Source organism: Carcharodon carcharias, chromosome 15, assembly GCF_017639515.1.
Source record: "Carcharodon carcharias isolate sCarCar2 chromosome 15, sCarCar2.pri, whole genome shotgun sequence".
NCBI classification, from domain to species: domain Eukaryota; kingdom Metazoa; phylum Chordata; class Chondrichthyes; order Lamniformes; family Lamnidae; genus Carcharodon; species Carcharodon carcharias.
Genome location: NC_054481.1, coordinates 43,580,278 through 43,592,358, shown reverse-complemented (window position 1 = coordinate 43,592,358; position 12,081 = coordinate 43,580,278). Strand labels below are relative to the sequence as shown.

Sequence of the window (12,081 nt, the reverse complement as noted above, 5' to 3'; positions counted from 1 at the left end):
AGTGCTGGTGCCTTGTAGCATTTTTATTTATTAAAATGCACCTTTAAAGAACCTTGACCCTATTGTTTAAAGTATAAACATTGACACCCTTATTCACCAGTAACAAAGCAGTTGTTTCATACTTCACACACAGCTCAATGAAACCGCTCCTCAATGAATAGTTGCAAACCCAACAATTCAGAGTTTTACATGAATGTTTCAAATGCTTGACAACCTATTTCTATCTAATATATAAATTAACATCCATTAGCTCTGCCTCCAGCAATGGAGGAAATAAAGATTGCCTGTATTCAGGTAATAGTAGGACATGTACCTTTGAAGTGAGAAATACTGATCAAAAATTAATCTCCCCCACCTCAAAATGCATGTGCTTGAAAGATGATTAAAATCTCCTGTGGAATTTTATTTCAGTTCTGTTCTCGCCTCTTTTTCAAGTCTTTCTCCAAGAGGGTAGCCAGATGGCTTGCTGCCAGGTCTCTGCCAGTGGCACTCTGTAATTACCCACCAGGAGGTTGGTGAAATGGGCCAAGAAGACTTCCATCTGCCCCTGTGGGGATTCGTCAAGCAAAAGCATTCTGGCTACAGTTGGCAGTACAGTATGTTGAATTGTGTGCTAGTATGTTTAATACATAGCAAAAAAAAACATTCCTATTTTATATTTGGATCTTAAGTTAGTAATTTACAGCAACCAAGTTGAGGTAATTCACAAAAAAGAGCTTGTCATAATTTCATGATTGTGCGCAGTCTGATTATGCTTTAATTCCCCTCTTCCCCCTCCTTCTAACTTTCACTTATTCTAGAGGTGTGGACATGAATTGATTGGAATACATCTCTGTTGGCACACTGGCTCCTGCTGTTAAGACTATTTGCTCCATGTGTATGCCTGGACAAGTGAACGTTGGCTAGTTATTTGACCAGGCTCCAAATTGCTTTGGTGCGGGAAATACTTTTTTTCAGAATCGTTTGCAGGCCATTTTGAGACTTCTTCATGAGTCATTTTAGTTGGAGCAAAACATGTTTCTGTATTAAAGACTAAGCTACCATAAAAGCGATGAAGGATTGAATAGAGAGATTGGACTTAAACCAGTTGGAGCAGATATGCAGTATAAACAGGAGTAGGAAACAATTTGAATGATGGAATATGATCAAGCTAGGCCCTTTTTTTTATTGATTTTAATAAGATTGTGTTTTCTTTTTCTTTGTCTTGCCTGCTTGCTATTCTCTTCCTCTGCCTTCACCCCTCAATAACACATGTTTTTCCTGTATGGGTGTTGCATTTTCTCTTCCAATAATTGGGTGGGACCATGTTGCCTGCAGCTTTCTCTACAGCTGTGATTGCTACTGCATTGTGATTCTTTAAGATTTGTCTCTGCCTGTTTTAGAGCTTCCTTTTTATTTATTTATGGTTTGTACCATCGTGAAATCAGTGAGCTTTATTAGGGTGGGATCTAGAAGTAGAGATTGCCCTCTGGTAGCTTGCTGAAGAGGTTATTATTCATGTTCAAGCCTTGATGAATGTCAGAAGACGGTTCCACTATGGAAGGCATCCCATCTTGCCTTCATCGGACACTGTAGCATTGAAAAGAAGTGAGGAATGAAAACCCTGGCCTTGTTTTTTTGTTACCAACACACACTGTCCATACACTTCTGCCAGTAATCACCCCAGTAGATCTTTTTTTTTGCCTGTCTGAACAGTGTGCACCAACATGCCACTCACCCATCGAGGTACATTACATTCAAGTCCAGTTTTGTCCTTGCCTGATTCTGCATATACTTTTTCTAAGCAGAGGTTGCTGAATAATGATCATAACCAATTGCAGCACCTGAACTCCTGCAGGCGGTTAGCTAACTCAGTACAGACCAAGGTTGGAACTTGAGGGACCCTATTGTGTTTCACATCATATGGCATCGGTATGTCATGGATTGAGTAGTAAACAATAACGTGTAGGAAGAATTGTGCAAATCCAAACTATTTATAAATTGATTATGAATGAACATGCAAAAACATAGTGGTATTGGGTATAAGAAGTAAATTAAATATACATGGTCATGCAGACAATGTCAAATACGCAATACTCCCCACAACCTGGGAAATGTTTTTCAGATAGAAAATGTTCACAATATTCATAGAATCATAATATGAAACAGTGCAGAAGATAGGCCATTCTATGCCGACTCTGGTGGAGCTATACAACTAATCAAACTCCCTATTCTTTGAACAGATTCCTTCAAACTTTCTGCTTGTCTGCATACAATACCAATGTGCTGTGTTTATATTTTTAATAATTTTGCCTTTTAGTGAGGTAAAGGTCTGAGTTAATTGAGCTCGTTTGCTTATTTGTATGATAAATGTGCAGGGTATAATACAGTTCAATTATCTTTTTTATTCTGAGAAACCTTATGAAGTTTTTGAGTAAATTTTAAATGAAAAGTAAGCAAACTGCTGTTGTCAAAGACTGTTTAATGTTCACGCGTGAAATAAGTTGTGACTTGTCTTATTAATCATAATTACCTTCATCTCTCACCATATATTTAATATAAATGTCATTCCCTTCCACTGTAATAAGCTTCACAATTTGCACAGGTGGGAGATCTACATTGTATCGTATTCAAATTGTGGAAGAGCAATGTTGGACTTTGGAGCTGGTGGAGATTGACACTTTCATGAAGATTGTGTTGCTTTCAGTAAAGCTTTGAACATCAAAGCACTTCTGTGTCATAAAGGCTTTAAAGCATGTAATGCTTTCTCCTAACCTTATTACATAAATACTCAATTTTTTTTATAAATCAGTTTTCTTCAGATTGTCGTCCTTCATTTTGATTTTTGTTACCTTTAACTCTTTGACATCTGGCAGTTAATCAGTGATTTTTACTTTGTGGTGGAGGAGTTTAAAGTCCTACCATTACATGATGACACCTTAAATAGAATGACCTTATGACATAGTGAAGCAAGACTTCAGATAAGAGCCATGAAGTCATCAAACAAATTGTGTGGGAGCCTTAGGATATTATTAACTTTATGGTTCTGATTTTTTTTACTTTGCAGTAGCCTCTTGCTACATGTTTTATTTGTTAATGTTATGTTGCTTTACTTTAGAGGTGCTATATAAATACAAGTTGTTGTTGTTGTTAGCAAAATTTGCACTTATGTAAAAGGAAAAAAACAACAAACCCAGACATTTTGTAGAATTTCGTAGACAGTGGAGTTGTATGTCTGGTGTGAGTGAATGTGAAATGCTTGGCCTGATTCGTGTGCCCTTTATAAACCACAGGAAAGGGGAAGAATTGAGATTCTTCCATATCTTATTGAGGTTAGATCTCCTGACCTGTACCGATAAAAGAAATTGAATTGCAAGGGTTTGCACCGAGCCAGATAAGACAGCAAGGTGATCTTTTTGATCTGTGGTCTATGCTGAGTCTGCCAATGTTAATGTCTGGCTGAACATCTACCCTACTGAAAGTGTACCTATGGCCTTAAATGAGCATTTGTGTAGCCAAATGCTGCTGTCTTCTGAAACAGCATGACTTTCATTAGAGAGAATAAAAAAAACTGTGTAAATCTTACTCTATTTACATTCAATTCCATTAAATAAATACCTTGATTAGTTTAGTAGGTAAATGCTCTACCAGTGATAACAGACTAGGAAAGACCAGGGATTTAATTTGCTGATCTCAGCTGGCGTAGTGATCCTATAATTGGTCTCTAAATCCTTTGAGCTTGCGGTGGGGGTGGGGACAGCAGTTTCTGCTTCCGACTGCTACCCAGTGCCCACCCCTATCTGCAAAGTGCATGTGAAACAGGGGTTGCATGTCATACCACGTACAGTTAGATGGGCTGCAAATATTTGCTGTCTATGTTCATTTGGGTGAATCCCAAAGGGCAGCTGCATCTGTGAAGTAATCATACCTTTACCTCAGCATGCTTCTTCAGTGTTCCAAGCATTACCACCCTTGAGTTTCCAATGAAAATACCACTGTATTTGGTATATATCTATATATACCCAGTGGAGTGGGTATATTTGAGGAAGATTGTAGGTAAATATATGTTGGGGTAGAAGGTTGCCAAGACTGCATTGTTTTTAAGCCTAACCATACTTTAAGTAAGTTGACATATTTTAGTATTGCCTCAACTTTCAATATGAGAACAGTTGTGTAATTGTTCAATGGTCCCAGTAAACAGCAAAAACATTAAACAATTTAGCCTCAGCCCTGAGGGAAATGGGAGCCTAAGCTTAGAACATAAAAATACCGATTAGTTGAGAAATCATTTTTGAGGCTCTTCCAAAGATGTGATTTTATTCTAAAATAGCTTGCAGGTAAGTAACGCCCCTCCACACACAAGTTGCATGACCGTACTTCATTCTTGGCCTGCAGGATCTTTTTTTAAAGGAGCACCTCTGCAGGTGTGTGGGGAATGTTGATACCCTGGGTGATTGGGTTCCATTACCTCTTGATGTTTTTGGCTTCTATTATCTTTGTCTATTTCATTAATAAATGGTTCTTTTTATTAAAAATTATAGAACTGATGCCAAACAAAATATGCAAATTGATTTTGCACCTGGCATTCCATCTTAAAAACAAAACACTGAGTTAATCTAAATCTTAAAAATCTCCTTTTTCGTGTAAACAGCCCTGGTCTAGACTCTTAAATTTTTCGATACTATAGCCTACAAAGTGTAGGCTTCAATCCAGTTCATATGAACATAGGAATGGTTTCAGAAGACTAACGTCTATATGGTGCCTTTAATGTAGTAGGATATCCCAAGACATTTCGCAGCGGCATTTATTGAGCAAAATTTGAGAGTGAGCCAAATAACAAGATATTAGGAATATAACCAAAAACTTGATCAAAGTAGATCTTATGAAAGATTTTGAGGAAGAGGGCAGAGGGATGAGGAAGGGAATTCCAGGACTTAAAGCCCAAGCAGCAGAAGGTGTGGGCACCAATAGTGGAATGATTAAAATTAGGGATTTCTAAGCGGCCAGAGTTGAAATGCAGAGATCTCACAGAGGTGTGGGACTGGAGATTAGACTGACTCTAGATGCAAGCTTTCTCTGAGGCAGCTTACAACTTCAGTATTACCCACTTGGTTTTATAAATAACTACTCGTTTACATTTTATTTACATCCTTCACTGGTTTTAATAACTTATCCACCAAATTCCCCAATAATTTTCTCACTCCCTTGGCCCAAGCATATTGCTGGTTAATTTTGTATTTCCGGTTGTTTTTCTAGCTAAGCTTTCAAGTTTGCTTTTGTACAGAACTTCTTATTTTGTAAGAAAACGAAATGTCTAGTAGTGCCCAAAAAGAAAATCATACCAGAATGTAAGATCACAGTGAAAAATATAAAGATTAAACAGGTAGACAAATTTTGTTAACATTGGACGGAAAGAGCGACCAAGAAATAAGACAAAGGATTGGAATGGCCAAAGATGCATTTCAAAAATATGAAAAAGATTATAATCAACTCAAAATTAGCCATGAAAACAAAGCTGAGAGCCCTGGAATGCTACATCCAACCAATTTTGACAGCTTGGGCTGACAAGTGACAAGTAACATTCTTGCCACACAAGTGCCAGGCAATGACCATCTCCAGCAAGAGAGAATCTAACCATTGCCTCTTGATGTTCAGTGGCATCACCATCACTGAATCTCCCATTATCAACATCCTGGGGGTTACCATTGCCAATAAACTGAACTGGACTAGCCATATAAATACTGTGGCTATAAGAGCAGGTCAGAGGCTAGGAATCCTGCAACAAGTAATGCACCTCCTGACTCCCCAAAGCCTGCCCACCATTTACAAGCACAAGTCAAGAGTGTGATGGAATACTCCCCAGTTGCCTGGATGAGCACAGCTCCAAGAGCTCTCAAGAAGCTTGACACCATCCAGAACAAAGCAGCCTGCTTGATTGGCACCACATCCACAAACATTCATTTCCTTCACCACAAACGCACAGTAGCAGCAGTGTGTACCATCTACAAGGTGCACTGCAGGAATTCACTAAGGCTCCTTTGACAGCACCTTCCAAACCCATGACCACTATTATCTAGAAGGACAACGACAACAGATAGATGGGAACACCACCACCCGGAAGTTCTCTAAGTCACTCACCATCCTCCCTTGGAAATATATTGCCATTCCTTCACTATTGCTGGGTCAAAATCCTGGAACTCCCTCCCTAACAGCACTGTGGGTGTACTTACACCACATGGACTGCAGCAGTTCAAGAAGGCAGCTCACCACCACGTCAGGGGCGACTAGGAATGGGCAATAAATGCTGGCCTTGCCAGCGAAGCCCACATACCATGAATGAATATTAAAAAAAATCTTTTTAAAGAGTTTCCCAAACTGGATGAATGTACCACCACCGACGATGATCGACGCGTCTAGGACAAGATTAACATAGAGGTATGTGGTCGCAAATGCCCTCTTAGGGCATTGTAGCTGAAGAGAACTTCATAATCAACCTCTGCTTACCCAGCCTGTCCAGGTCCCCTTGGATTAATGCAAATTGATTATCCATAAACTGGAGGAAACCTGCACTGGTTTCTATTTGCAGGAATTCAGTGCCTTTATTCAAAAGCAGTATGTGTCTTAGTTCCCTCTCCATTGCAGTTTTCTTGCCTCCCCTTGAAGGTTCTGAATCGTACCTAATGTACAGTTCCAGCGTTCCTCTGATACCTTTCCCTCTTCATATGTGAGTTTTAGCAAACTATTGAATCAAAGTGGGCATCACAGCTAACCCTTAAAGCAAGAGCCACTGGATAACTTTCAGATCAGGAACTGTAGCTGACTCCCACCTCTTCTTCCCCACCCTCTACATCCATCCTCTACCTCAGCCACAGACCTAAGGGTAAATCTAGCACCTTTACAACTAGTTACACTGAGAACAGCAAACTCAACACATTTGGGGATTGAGCTCAGGACTTTATTGGTCTGCGTGACAAATTCCATTGAAGTGGGTAAAAATGAAAAATAGCAATAGTTTAGGAATTTCATATAGCTGGAGAACATTTCCACCTCCACAACCCATACTCCATTCCATCACCAGCCATTCAGAGTAATAGCTCTTTTCCAGGCCTCTGCAGGTGCTGCTTTTTGTTTCATGTGTAAAGCAAAAGAACAACCTGATGCCTTGACCCATGAACTATTATAAATTCACATCTAACATCAACAGTGTCATTAAAGTTTGCAGGACGTGAGTTTTTCTTTTATGTCCGTACCTATCTTTCTAACCTATTGCCTTTTGTTATCCTCCAGTTTCCAGACTGACCGGCCTGCTCTGAACGTGGCCATATTCCCACTCCTTCATGAAGGTCTTGCTGACATCATCCGAGATGTTCCAATGATGCACTTGGATGAAATAACTCTATTTAAAAGTCGTGTTGCAGAAGACCCTCTGCATCTCTGGTGGTGATACTTAATGTTGCCAAGAAGGAAAAGGAATGGAATACAGTGTGGATGACCCCATGTCTGACTATTCTCCTGAATTCTTCTGCCTGTCAATGACACTGTTATTTAAAATAAAGCTCCCATATGTTTACTGTCTTGTGGAAACCAGAAAAGGGTTGAAGTTTGAAAATTACAGAAGTTTTTTTTGTTGCCATGTTTTCCTGCAAAACTCCATAAAATTTGGGTCAACACCAATAGTGATGGACTTTGTGTAACAAGTTTTATGTTGTGCCTGATGTAGTCTTCACAGTAATTGGAAATAAGAACATGAGAAGCCAAGGGCAAGTAACAACCTATCAACACTCATCGCCCTAGTTCCCTAATACTCTCCCAGAATAGCATTCATTGTGTTTTGAGCATAACTAATGTTTGCCCCTACTTGTTGCTTAATTTACTTTTCATTAGATTAAATCTTCTGGTTCGGTCTTTTCCTGCAGAGTCTTTGCAAAAATCAGTGCAACCAAGTTTAGACTAGATTCTCTTTTTGTTGCTCTGTCCCCAGATTAACTGCTGCTTTTTTAGACAGTGCTTGATCTTCAGTAATCTTTCTTTAGCTCACACACTTTACAATTGGGATCAGTCTTGTCCTTCTCTGCACCCTCTTAAGTGTTTGTATATGTTCTTTGTGATGTGATGACCAGCATTAAATACAGTTCTTTAAGTGTGGTCTGACTGGTGTGTTGTAAAGTCTTTGCATAATCTCTTGGCACTTGTACCCTATTTTTTGGCAAAGTATTCTTTTTGCCTTCTTAAATTGCTTTGCTTTTGTTTGGGCACAAAATGATACTGCTGCCACTCCCAATTCCATTTCTAAGTCTCTGAATCTAATTCACTGTGTACATATGCACGTACATAGAATTTACAGCACTAGAACAGGTATTTGGTCCAGCTACTATATTCCAGCGTTTATGCTCATGTGTCACCTCTTCCCACCCCTATTCATCTAACCCTAAAAGTATTTCTTTCTATTCCTGTCTCCATTATGTACTTGCATAGCTTCTGCAAAAATGCGGCAATGACAATTATGTAACATGCATATAGGGGGAAGCTGGATATAGATTACATTTATTTGTGCTAAATGCATTTACTGTTTGAAAAGCCACATGCAAAGGTAATCTAAATCTATTACACCATTTTACTGTTGGTCAGAATTGGCAATTGGCGTATTTTTGGCCACTATTAATTCCATCATGGTGAAGCATGTTTTATGGATTTCTTATTTGGGTCTTTGCATCCTCTGCTCCGGGTACCAATTCAAAGCTGGAATTGTGCCTTTATTCAGATAAAGTGAGATTGCGTTTCAATGTGTTTGCAATGCAAGCTGAGCAGGGGTGGAACACAGGACTCCTGTAGTGGTTGAGTTGGTGAGGACCCTAGACCGTACAGTTTGTTCCCAGGCTCCATCTCTTCTCTGTGCTCAGCTGCTCCCAGCTGGGACCTTGAATATGCTACTGTGCTTGGCTTCCTTTGCTGTAAGCTGGTGTAGTTTGGTTGGGGGAACCGACTAGGGCTCTACAATTGCTATGCAATAAAAGTTAAAGAGCCTACAAGATTCATTATGAAAAATAACCACCTGGTTGATGTCAGTGGGTGTCTGCATGTGGAACTGTCTCCCAGTATGATTTAAAGAAAATAGGAAGGATAAATTTCATAGGCACTATATTTATTTGAAAAAAGCAGATTTTGAATGGAGAATTTTGAGCTGTTGCACTACTGCTGAACTCCTGTTGGTAGCACTGCTGATCTATTAAAGATCTGCTTTTGGCAGCACCACCACTTTGAATGTAATTGTATTGTAGAGATTGTAAACCATTTATGTTCCATTTCCTATTTCTTTGATAAACCATCACTTTTATGATGTTTTGCATAAATTACTTTATAGACAGGACCTACTTGGCCCATGGCATGCCTGTATCAGTGCTTGCACTTCAGCTGAAGCAATCTGCTCCAATCATATGTCTGCCTTTAAATAAAAGCAAAATATTGCAGATGCTGGAGTTGCTGCAGTTCTGAAGAAGAGTCACATTGGGTTCGAAACGTTAACTTTGTTTCTCTCTCCCCAGATGCTGCCAAACCTGCTGAGTTTTTCCAGCATTTTCTGTTTTTCTATGTCTTTCCTTTTCTTCTATCATATTTTATGGATGCTCTCATTGTAACAATCTTGACAGGCTTATGATCAGGCATTGGTGATGTGTCACACCACAATGACTGCAACCACCTTGCTGCTGCAGCTTTCTTCTGTCTTTGCAGCTGGTGAGACGCACAGCCTTCCTTCTCCTCTTCTGCCGTTGAGGACTTTTTGGACTGCACTTTATCTGGCATCTCCCATCGACCCAGCTGCCATGGATTGATCTACCAAGAGCAAGTAGCTCCCAATGGCATTGCTCAATGGATTGTCAGAACCTCAAGCCTCTCCACCACATTAAGGTGGCGATCCACAGGGAAGATGGCATCCCAAGGTCCCCACATTAAATAAAATCATGTGCAGGCTTCTAATGCTACATTTGTCAAGTCCTGAGGCTATGAAGAATTGGGAACAAGGCTATGAACCTGCGAGTCCCTAGTGAAGAATTTGCACACAGGGTTATGGGACACATGTTGGGACAGAGGTGTCTTTGGGCATCAGCATCTGTGAATGAGCTCTTCAGGATACCCTCTGTTCCTCCCAGATGGGAAGGGGGCTAGAACATGTGCTCTAAAAATAGACTATCCTACTTTCTCCTGGCTTGGGAACCACACCCTGTGAGATTAGCATCTTTGTGGCCAAAGCAAGAAAGCATTAAATTTTACAACTTGGAATGTCAGAATGCTTATGGATAATCTCAAGAGTGACTATCCGGAAAGAGGAACTGCAATTGTATCAGGAGAACTAGCGAGACATTTTTGAACTTGCTGCCCTCAGACCTGCCTTCCTGCAGCTGAAGGAGCAAGCAGGCAGATACATCTACTGGAAAGGAAAGGCTGACAGCAAGCTTGTATCCATGGAGTTGGTTTTGCCATTTGGATTAGATTCTTGGATGCACTGCCAGAACTCCCCAATTATGTAAATGAAATCCTAGTGACAGTTCATTTACAGCTCAGCCGTAACCAATATGCCACTGTCCTCAGCATTTACGCTCCAACCCTTTACCCTGATGAAGATGTTAAGGAAAAGTTCTATTCGTACCTTGAAGAAGTCCTTTGCCATCCCAAAAGAAGAAATTGTCATCCTTCTGGGGGACTTTAATGCCAGGATTGAACGTGACACTGATGTCTGGAGTGGAACAATTGGGGAAACATGAGGTCGGAAAATCGAAAGATATAAAATTCTTACAGGGCTCACAGGGTTATTGCAGGAAGGATGTTTGCCCTGGCTGGGGTGAATCTAGAACCAAAGAAAGAAAGCATTAAATTTTACAATTTGGAATGTCAGAATGCTTATGGATAATCTCAAAAGTGACTATCCGGAAAGAGGAGCTGCAATTGTATCAGGAGAACTAGCAAGACATTTTTGGAACACAGTTTTGGAATAAGAGGTACACTATTTAGGGCTAAGATTAGGAGGAAATTCTTTGCTCACAAGATGGTGAATTTTTGGAATTCTCTACCCCAGAGGGCTGTGGAGGCTCAGTCATTGAGTATGTTCAAGACAGAGATCGATAGACTCCCAGATATCAAGGGATATGAGGATAGTGCGGGAAAATGGCATTGAGATAGAGGATCAGCCATGACTCTAGTTGATTGGCAGAATGTCTTGAGGGGCCAAATGGTCTACTCATGTTCCTATTTCCTATGTTCCTCTGAAAAACCAATGCAAACAGCATCCTCCTGTTGACAAAATGTACTCAGCATAGCCTCATCATAACAAAGACTCTCTTCTGCCAGAAGGACAAGTACAAAACCACTTGGAGCATTCCTAGATCAAAGCATTGGCAGCTCTTAGATTATGCAATTGTTTGAGTCAAAGATCAAAGTGATGTCTGTATCATTCAATATCTGGGGGTCTGATGGCTGCTGGGCAGATCATCAACTTGTTCGATTGGTGATGCATATCCACCTAGCCATAATTCATTGCAAGAAACAAAAGTCCAAAAGGAAGAAGGTCAATGTCTCAGCCTGATGGAAGAGAGGAATCCCAACTGCAGGTCATGACTAATCAAGAAACTTTTCAGACATCCAACTTAATCCCAGAACAGTGGGATCAAATAAAGTCAGTTGTCCTAGACTCCTGTGTCCAGACCAATTGGTTTGAGCATCTTTGTCACCAGGATTTGTTTGACAGAAACTATGCTGAAATATGTAATCTTCTAGAACAAAAGCGAGGAGCCTTCATTGTGCCTGGTAGAACAATCCAAGTCAAGAAGGCAACATTCCAACATGCTGAAAGACAAATCCAACAGATAAAGGACATGTGGTGGGAAGAGAGCCTGAGAGATCCAGCAATATGCTGACCATCTTGACACAAAGTTTTTTTGAAGCCATCAGAGCCATCAGTGGACCAAGGTCAAATGGACAAAATCCCCTTTGCTCACAGGATGGTGGTTCTCTTAAGGATGACAATGCCATTTGCTAATGCTGGAAAGAACATTTTCAACAACTCATCAACTGTGAGTTTATAGTGGCAACTGATACTCTCCAGGCTAT

General features: G+C 40.2%; 1 protein-coding gene across 3 annotated transcripts in view; it reads left to right on the top strand.

Annotated features, from left to right (window-relative positions):
* The window catches only part of fbxl18 (F-box and leucine-rich repeat protein 18), a 62,809-nt gene extending 53,496 nt beyond the window's left edge, over positions 1–9,313 (top strand). For all 3 annotated transcript variants that reach the window (XM_041207227.1, XM_041207228.1, XM_041207230.1), the window contains one exon: positions 7,267–9,313. In XM_041207227.1, coding sequence (XP_041063161.1) covers positions 7,267–7,423 — 157 coding nt within the window. In that variant the 3' untranslated portion in view covers positions 7,424–9,313. The remainder of the gene's footprint in view (positions 1–7,266) is intronic.
* The last annotated feature ends 2,768 nt before the right edge of the window (positions 9,314–12,081 follow it).